This window comes from Marmota marmota, unplaced genomic scaffold (genome assembly GCF_001458135.2).
Source record: "Marmota marmota marmota unplaced genomic scaffold, marMar, whole genome shotgun sequence".
Lineage (NCBI taxonomy): Eukaryota > Metazoa > Chordata > Mammalia > Rodentia > Sciuridae > Marmota > Marmota marmota.
The window spans coordinates 769,104-779,383 of NW_026002626.1; the positions used below are offsets into that span (position 1 = coordinate 769,104).

General features: G+C 37.0%; 1 protein-coding gene across 1 annotated transcript; it reads right to left on the reverse strand.

Annotated features, from left to right (window-relative positions):
* Window positions 1–1,989: 1,989 nt before the first annotated feature.
* LOC125614574 (short coiled-coil protein B-like) lies at window positions 1,990–6,160 on the reverse strand. The gene is made up of 2 exons (XM_048797494.1): window positions 6,116–6,160; window positions 1,990–2,163 (listed from the first exon to the last, which is right to left on the reverse strand). Exons 1-2 carry the CDS (start codon window positions 6,158–6,160, stop codon window positions 1,990–1,992), a joined length of 219 nt encoding a protein of 72 aa, XP_048653451.1.
* Between the last annotated feature and the right edge of the window lie 4,120 nt (window positions 6,161–10,280).

A 10,280-nucleotide genomic window follows, 5' to 3' on the forward strand; every position in this document is an offset into this window, starting at 1 on the left:
GATAGTAAGTTATTGAACTACATGGCTCACCATTTCAAGTTAGGAAATAAATTCCGATCCTGACATCAGAATTTATGAGGCACCACTAAATTTTCATAGAGGGTTGTTACATGGTAGGAAAAGCCAGGAATGGGTGAATTCAAGGCAAGGGCAACCATTCCAAGCAAGTTTAAAATATCAAAATATGGCCACACTAAATACAAAATCTAGTAATTACATAAAACAGAAATGTACTTTTTGTAGCTTTTGACGATATGGCTTCTGATCTTAAGAGGAAATTAGGATGGGTTTATCAACATCTGCCTAGGGCCTGCACATACTAAAGAAAAATGTGTGTGTGTGTGTGTGTGTGTGTGTGTGTATGCATGCGCACATGTGTGCTATTGGTTGTGTGCCTTTCCAGCAAACAGAAGTATTCAAGAGTTATTTCTCTATAACTTCCTCTTTTGTTTTGATAATACAACCTTAAGATTATTATCCTTTCACATAAAGCTGGTTTGTTTTTTAACCTCCTGACATATTTCATAAGATGGAAATGTCAAAATGCTTTTCTTTCCTCTGGAAGATATTTTTAATAAACAACTAAGCAGAACTGTAACACAATTTTAAATATTTGGAAATTATGTCTCAAAAGAGATACAAAATGTTTGTAGTTCAATTATATATTCATACAGTTAAAGTCACATATCTAATCTTACACTAATACATAAGATTATTCCATGATTAAAAGTAGCCCAAGTCTAATAACCATAAGCTATATTAGTAGATCTCTTTTCCTCTTATCTTAATATGATTTCCAATACTGAATACCTTACCAAGTGGAATCTAAAAAATAAATCTAAAAAAATTGTTAAAGAATGACTAAACCTTTGCAAATTAAATGGTTCAATTTACAAAAAATTCTGGGAAAATAAAGAGCTAAAACACTAAGATTAAAATTACCATTTTTTGCACATGAATATTCTACAATGTGTTCATGATTCTGTTACTAATAAACTCTCTTAAGGAATTTTGCAAGAGTTGACCTACTGGGTAAATGTTCTTGAGACCAAATGGTAATTGATCTCCCTAATATGTGGCTTACATAATGTTATTCAAACTAAATGTACTTTCATATTTATATTTCATCAAAAAATCTCTTCTGCCAGAGAGAATACAAATCTGTAGTGAAAGCATTTTAAGTTGCTTTCTACTACTTACCAAGTCCTGCCCAGTTTCTATTTTTTCTCAAGATTTTCTATCTCAAACACACACATGATCAGAACTCCTATCTTTTCAGGAAACAAAGTGAGTTATTTCATTTACTCAAAAGAAAGTTTTAAACAAATATTTCCAGTATGAGACCATTTTTATATTTTTATAGTTTCATTCCATCTTCCAATTGATTAAAGACAAACCAGCAATCCTCTCTCATTATTAAATATCACACAAGACAAACCCTAGCTAAGAGAGTATCTTATTTTTGTTGAGTTTCAACAATTAGAGTCAGGTTACTCTCAAAAGTGGTTAACTATTAAAATTACTTTTCCAAATGTGAAATCATTTTTTGCCTTAGGGAAAGAAAAACAGTAGGCACAAGTGGTGGACAGGGTACATAAAGCTGTGAATTTAGTACATGACTTATAATTTTTCACAAACATAGTGGCTATTTTCTTATATATTTTACTAAGCCTATATAATAAAAGACAGTGCTAAAACTATATATAAAAGCAAATTTGAGAAAACATTCATTTTCAAATCTCATAAATATATGCAGTTCTAATTATAAAGTCTCTACAATACATTTGCATATTTTCATAGACTAACATAATACACAAACTCATGGAAGTCTCTTACTATGCAGTTAATTTTGCCTAGATCTGCCATTATCTTCATAAATATTCAATGAAGCTAGAAACAAAGATAATGTAACATTTGGAATCTATCCAATCTTCAAAGGAAAAAAAAATGATCATCAGAAATTCCATAAAACATAAGGGAAACCAATCCTTATTTTCTTTTGCTCTTTGTGTAAGTTGTTTGAAAAACACTGAAAGCAGACATGAGGTTTTCTATATATTGTCCAAGAACTTGGTTTTCTGATTTTAGCTTGAGATTTTCTTCTTTAACTGCAATAATTCTTACAGAGAGATCTTCAAGATCTTCAAGACAAATATTAAATAACTTTGATGAGAAAGAGTATGTTTTAAAATTAGAGCTATAAAAATTCTGTAAGGTGCTCTAAGAGGGGACAAGAAATGGTGGGAAAATTCCTACCAAAGAAGTTACATAAGTGGAAACAGTGTAAGCAGGGAAGAGGCATTTTGAACATTAGGCAGAGAACTTTCTAATGAAGGCAAAGAGAATAGACAAGGCAACAAAAAGTGAACTCACTGGAGGAGATAAAGGGGGATGGAAGACAGGGAACTAGGGAGCATAAGGCACAGAGATAGAACACCCTGCTGCTCCTGTGACATTATGGAATTTAAGAGCAATGAGAAGCCGCTGAAGAGCTTTCAGCAACCTGTGTGTGGGGGCACACATATGCATGTGTAAATGTGCAATTCCATGTGCAGAATGTACAGAGAGTGTGGGAGGACCAGTTAGGAGACTGTGGGTTGTCTAGTTACAGGTGGTGACAGCCTACATTGGGGTAGTGGGGAGAGGGTGACAGATTGGAGCTATACTTGGAGGGACTAATGATGGGCTAGACACAGGGTTAAGACAAAAGTAGGTGTCCAGAATGACTCAGGGTTCCTGGCTGGGCAGCCCGATTAGTGGCCTATGAGCTCAGTTGATGAAAGCCTTCAGGTGATGCTGCTTCATCATGCACTGAGGAACATGTCACCTGCAGGCTGGAGAGCACACTTCCTCCCCTCAAAGCAGGTGTCTGTGTTAAGGATCAACACTGGGGCACTTTGAGCAACTCTGTGGTAATTAAATCATGGCATGATGAGAACACCTGCAGAGTGAGCTCAAGAAGAATAAAGGACCTAGGATTAAACATAAAGATTCACAATATTTAGGACTGGGAAGATTGCTGCCAGCAAAAGACCAAAAATAATAAAGTACAGAAGAAGCAGCAGAGGAGGACCACATTCTCCTATAGACAGCAATGATGACATGCTCTTACCTTCTGTCTCTCCCCCTCTGCATTGCTCTTCTCCACTGTCCTATGTCCCTCATCCCCCCCATGCACATAAATGTACCAATGTCCTTCAAATGGCACTCAAGGAAAAATACTTAGCCAGGAGAAAATCACTGACATCTATCTATGTGTTAACTTCCCAAGAAAGTATTCTACAAAAGTATGTTATGTGTTGGTCAAACACCATTATAATACCAATTGCTGAACCACGACTTATTTATTCAGAAATTAAGATCTGGAATTTGAACAATATTGTATTAACTGAATATGACACCAGATACTAGAACTTGAGCCAGGTGGTCCACTTAGGGACACCTGGCTGAACACTCTAGTGACCTGTGCAGTTCCCAAGGAGATGTCAGGACTTCATGGTGTTCTACAATATTCAAATGACAATTTGGGTCTAAAGTAAGTCATCTGCTAATGATTTACATGGGAGCAAGGCACAGAAAGAGTACCACATTATATTTACATTGAATCGCCCCTTAATCTAAAAGGAGGGTTTGTCAATTCTCAGGATTCAATGAAAAAAAGTTATTAGTCCCTCTGAGCTATGCTATAAAGCCAGCAGGCAGAAACCCGGATGGTGCTTGCTCTGCTGTAAATAGATGGTGCTGAAGGCTTCAACATAATGCTGTCACTGAGCCCCCACTACATGACAGGAAATAGATACACTATTATCACCAATGAACAAGGAGAACAAAGTGTAGGATCAGTGAAGCTGAGTTACTTTAGGAAGATCACCTTGGTGGAGCAAGTCTTTGACCCTCGGCCACCCAGTGATAGAGACTGTACTCTCATTTACTCTGGTGGGACCCTTGCCAACTCAGTACATGAATAATAGAAAAACAGAAAAACCCCTATTTCCTCTGGACAATGGAAGTTAACACAGTGTAAATTTGAGAAAAGGAGGGGCTTTACCCCTCTAATTTGATTTTTAAAGAAACTAGTAAAATCATTTCATCACAAAACCATATAAATAAACACTATGTACCTATAAAGAATATCTGCAAAAAATGCTAAGAATTATCTCATTAAAAAATGATGTTAGCGTTCAGTATAGGGAAAGACACCACAGTTTATGCAGATAATGATTAATCAAACCATCCACTAGTACCTGTCAGCAATGAGAGTGCATTATTCACAGTGGGCAGGGCTAAGCACACTACACGCAAATATGGCATCTACACTCCAGGGTTTGCTCATTGCATCTTAGCTGCTGATCACTACAATTACAGGGATGAAGCTCCAATTTAACAAAGTTATGTTGTAAACAATGGAGAAATTGTGAGCTGCCAAGAATTATTAAGCATAATGGACAAACCTCTATGACCCAAGGAAAGATAAGACATGCTAAATACAAAAGCCCAGTGTTGAGACACAGTGAACTCCTAATACATGCAAATCTGTCACATGTCATCTTTAGTAGAATCACATAAGTTACTTGATTGGTGTGTATTCCTCCTTCTTTTCAGTTACTAGTACAAACTGGGGACACCTCTCTTCCCAGCTACTCAGAGGCTGAAGCAAGAAGATCACAATTTCAAAACCAACTTTAAAGAGAATTTGTCTCAAAAAATTTGAAGGGTTGAGGGAGTAGCTCAATTGCAGAATGCCTCTGGGCAAAATCCACAGAACCCAAAACAAAACAAAACAAAACAAATACAAACAAACTACTAGAACAGAGACACAGTCTGTGCCTAGTTTGTTTATTTCTCAAATTCTAGAGTCTGAAACAGTGTTTGAGTTTTATGTTCTGGGTCCTTGGTAAAATGGATTCAGTGAAAATAACTCCTTATCCTTAGCAAAACAGAAAATAAAAGAACAAACAAAAATGTACATGGTAAATTAAACTATTTGAACAAAACCAGTTCTACAAGTCATCAAGAATGAAAGGGTCCAAAAGAAAAGTCACAGACTTTTCAAATTTGTTTTCTGAAATTTTTAACTAAATTTGAAAATATATTCATTTATTATACCCAGCCCCAGTCTTACCTTTGCAAAGGGAGATGGCAAATTCAAGAGATCAACGTGTAGAAAGCAGTAAAGAGAAAAGTGACCTGTGCAAGATGATTTTAAAAAAAAGAAAAGAAAAAACAGCCCATCAGAGCTTTTTCCAAAAGAAAAGACTACTGTTCAGAAAGGCAGTCCCAGAGGACTCTCTGAAAAAGGGTGCTGTGACTCAGTATGCCTAGACACAGGAAAGGCTGACTCCACCTTTTCTGGGTACTGACAGTACACAGATGTGAAAAGTGTGAAGTAAAAATGACACTTATTTAACCTTTTAAACTCAGCACCCTTTAAACAGGTCAGATCAGTACTTCTCAAACAACCCATGATAAGGGATTAAAGTTTTAAATTTCCAGTTCTATCATGGTCTGAATCTCTAATAAAATACAATAAAACTTTTAGAGGAATTAACATTTCAAAATGAAGACATAAAGGATACATACCCACCATTTCAATTTATTAGCTTAACAGGCATTGAATTTCTCCCTTATACAGGTATAAAATGTTTAATACTTTACTCTTAATATCTTTGCTCATTTTGTCACAGACCAGTAATCAGTTTTGAGTGGATTGGTTTCTGGTCCCTGACCCACACTCTGAGTAGCACTGCATTGGATCACAAAATTCTCATGTTCTGTAACATCCATCAATACTTGTAAGATAACTTTTGGGAAATGCTGACATAGAGCAAAAAGAGAGAACATAACAGGATTAGAGTCAAATTCCCAACAAATATCCATCCAATCCACCTACACAATAATGGAAAGTTCTAGCTGGTATTCAGTTAACTTCATAGCTGTGTTAAAGTAAAACATTTCTTTCTGGCTTTTTTTAAGGTGAGACAGATTGAATTATGAGCTGCCAAGAATTACTAAGCATAATGGACAAACCTCTATGAAAAATGAAAAAGTTGAGGCACTCAAATTTTGGCAGTTGTAATTGTGTGCCTGTTCAGGCAGCTTGGAGAACTAACTGTACCAGACACTGGTGTTGTCTCTTACTGTCATCTCTAACTTGGGACATGACAGGAAATAAAATACTTGCAGACATCAGACAAGCAAGTGTGCTTCAACAGGTGGCAAGTGGAGACCCAGAGCAAGAAGCAACACTCAGGGCCATGCCAAGGGAAGCTGCCTCAGAATCCCTGGCCCAGGTCAGGTCAAATGTTAATAGTAGGCTATCATACTCTGTGCTTCCTTTTCTTTACCCCCATCCATGCCTCAGCTCCTGTGGGCCTCTGCCATGCATAGTCTTCCCCTGATGCCCACAGTGCTGCTCACTTCACTCCTTCCAGTATTTGGCCAGATCTCACTTTCTCCATGAGGTTCACTGTTCTTGCTCACAGGTCAGTATGCCCACCCACCTTACTCCTTTATATTTGTCCAAGATACTCAACACCTTTAAAAGACTAGATCCTTATCTATTTGTTGGTTTATTGTCTATCTCCTTGCACCTGGAAGAGAAGAACAAAGAACAAGGATTTGCATCTTTTGTTCTTTGAAAAAAAAATATTTGTAGATGGACACAATATCTTTATTTTATTTTTAAGTGGTGCTGACAATGGAACCTAGTTCCTCACAAGTACTAAGCAGGAATAGAGATCTACCACTGAGCCACAACCCCAGCCCGGGTCTTTCATTCTTTGATGTTCTCCAAACACCTAGAATGTGCCTGATGCATGGCAGACACTTAGTAAGTTCTACAAACTTAAACAAATCCTGTGTAAGAGAGTATGGTAATTACTTAGTTTTAATTTGCAGTATTTTTTTTCTTTTTAGCAATAATCTGATTAGAGACATCAATAAACAACATGATTGACTTAGACTGAACTTATGTTCATTTCATCCCTTGAAAGTATTCTCTACTCTCATAAATCACTCTACTGCCTTAACAAAACTGGTTAGCTTAGCAAAGCCAGTTTTCATAGTAATCCTTAAACTGTACACAGCTGTCCCTCAGAATACATAGGGAGTTGATTCCAGAACTCTTCATGGATACCTAAGCCCATGAATGCTCCAGTTCCTTCTTTAAAAAGGCAGTATTTGCATATAACCTGATAACACTCAGCTGGATATATTAAATTACCTCTAAATTATTGTATTATTCTGATGGAAAATAGTTAATAGGTTAATAGTTATTACACTGTATTGTTTAGAAATAATGACAAAAAAGGAGTCTACATGTGTTCAGTGAATATGAATCACTTTTCTTTCATATTTTGGATCTGCAGTTGATTGAGTCCATAGATGTGAAAACCAAAGATAACAGAGGACCAACTTATCATCCATGGCATTAAACTAAACTTAATGTTTTAGGAGTGAGGAAGACATTCCTTATCCTTGCATTGGTAACTACATTTTGTATCTTCTTAGAGACCAAATTTATAGCATTAGTGCCACAGTGGCACTGGATGACAGCCATATGCTGTTAGGAAACACATTCCTCCATGGGAATAATTACCAGTTTCTCTAAATGCTATAGAAAAATTTTGCAAACACAAATGAGGACTTTTTGAAAAGTCTTCATGAATCACCAAGTTAGAAATAATGTCTTCATTCTTTTCTTTCTTGCAATCATTAGAAATGAATAGTACTTATACATAAAACAGAGTTTTAAAACTTAGCTCTAGAAATCTCTAATCCTAAATCTAAATATTAAAAAAATAATTAATTTGTGCCAGTCCCAATGAAATCCCTGCATGGAACTCCACCTCCACTTCTGCTTCAGAGAAGGATGAATGAAACAGGAACCTACCCTATCATGTGGCATTCTTGAATTCTTAACGAACTTTTGCAATCATGCCCTCTGTTCCCAGACCAGGAAGAGGGGGGAAAATCACTGCCCATCCCCTAGGCAGGACTGTACATCTTCCCCAGTGCAGGGACCTTAGAATATTACCTCCCTCCTCAGCATTCTGCAAGCTCTTACCCCTTACAGAATAAAAGCACACAACACCAAACTCTCTGTGACATGACTTCTGCCTGAGTGGCTAGATTTCCTACTACTTTGTACAGATAGCACTGTCCTCTCTGCTTTGGTACTTAAAAGTCAGGGTAAATGCCCAGTTCCTTCCTCTTCTCACTTTACAGATGCTGGTTTCTCTGCCAAGAATCTGGTCCTGCACTGACTGCTGCCAACTGGTACTGGAATCAGGGTTAACATTTATCTCCTGGAAGCCTCCTAGTTTCTCAGAAAAGTCCTATGTCTTTTTTATTCTCTCTCTGTAACTATTTGTGTGTCTTCACTGAGCTAAACAGGATGGTCCTTAAAGCTAAACAGAGCACCTTTGGGCCAAGGTCTTTCTGAATTTGTGCCCCTAATACCAAGCACAGCCAGGCTAGCAGAAGGCAAGCAATAAATGTTAAAGGGACAGATAAATAACAAAGTGGATCCACCTGGTGTTATTCCATAACACAGAGCTCTTACATGATGCTCCAGTGAAATGTATCCCAGATCAACTACAAAATCTCTGCAGAAAACTAACAATTTAACACATTAGACAGCTAAGCATAATTTACTAAACCCCCACATACACTTGAATACTTTGAAACATTATTTTCAATGATAAAAACTTGTGAATTAGCCTAATCACTGGCCAATACCTTATTCTAGAATCAGAGAGATCTTAAGGTACAGGTCTCTAACTACTGAACTGAAAGGAGTTTCAGGAAAGGTCTTGAAAACAAGCTGGGTACTAGTCACATGTTCAATGAAATAAGAGTGTAAAATGGCCTCACATCTCACTTCAAGGTTCACCCAAGCTGATGACATGGAGCCCAGAGCAATACTTGCCCAGAAGGGATCCTGAGAAAACACAAGGAAATATTTATGGAGCACAGCCCATGAAATGGGCAAATGGCAGCAGGACTTCAGGGACCCAGTCCTCAATCTCTTCCTGGATCCACATGAGGCTTAAGTTCCTTCAAAGCAACTTGGACCAAGAAATAGTAACTCGAGGCAATGGGCTATGCATTATGTGTGTGTGTCTGGGTGGCTGTTCCAATTCAGAATCTGGAAACTCAGAGAGCTTTGAGTACAGCAGGAAGAGCCCTTATGTCATTGAATGGAACTGAACCAGAGTTAACCAGAGGAACAGTCATGGGAAGTTTCCCTCAGTTTTTGAAGAAGATACATAACAAACACTTCACTGCAAAGCATAACTATTGAGGTAATTTATGAGCTTGCAAAGGACAGTGTCTTCATTGAGCATAGCCTGGGAAGATGGCTGCTCTTACCACAGGGGCATGGGATTTGCTCTTTAATTTTTCTGCATGAGCTCTTTTTCAGTCTTCTGACCATATAATCATCTTTCCTTAATCTTGAAACTTTTGGTGAATATTGTCTAATTCCTCTGGCAATCAACAGTGTACACATTTACACTGGCCCTATCCTATATGTATGTTTTTGCTTCACTCTCTATTTTTAAAATATTTTTGTAGTTGTAGATGGACATATTACTTTTATTTTATTTATTTGTATGTGGTGCTGAGAATCAAACCAGTGCCTCACACATCTTTCTCTCCTACTGATTTTAACTGCTGGCTCTTTTTATTAAGCATTTTTCTACTTTCTCAATTTTTAAGAGTCAATGCATGCAACACCAAACTAGAAACCAAATAATTGTTTGTTGATGTAACAAACATCTATTTATTGTTTAGTTCAGGCAAGTACTTCATTTTCTGGACATGCTTTGACAAGTTTTGTAGTGAAAACCAGTGCTCAACTGTAAGTTATAAAACCTGGGTTCCACCACTAGAGATGCTACTGACTACCAGTGGGACTTCTTAAAAGGCATTTAACAACTCTACAAAAAGCTTCAGCTATATATTCAGATAAAAAATAACAACATATAACCCAGTGCACTGTAATGACAACTCAACCCAGTATTCTGTGAGAAAGCAAAGCCATCTTCAGAGGAACACTACAGAGTGGTGCAGAGTAGGTGATTGTACAACTCACACTAGTAATAAATCCTCTTCATTCAGACCTCAAAGCAATAGACTATTACTTGGAGGAAAAAATTATATGCTTAATGAAGCATAACAAACTAACACAACCTTTGGGGATATTTGGAATAACAATATTATAAAAATGAGAATATTAACATTGTCCTACTAAAATAGGTCTTTCAATTTACTGAAAA

Coding starts and splice junctions, on each gene's coding strand:
- LOC125614574 (XM_048797494.1), bottom strand. CDS start 6,160: ATGTCCCAAGTTAGAGATGACAGTAAGAGACAACACCAGTGTCTG. Junction 2,164..6,115: donor AGAGACAACACCAGTGTCTG/GTACAGTTAGTT, acceptor TTCTCATCAAAG/TTATTTAATATTTGTCTTGA.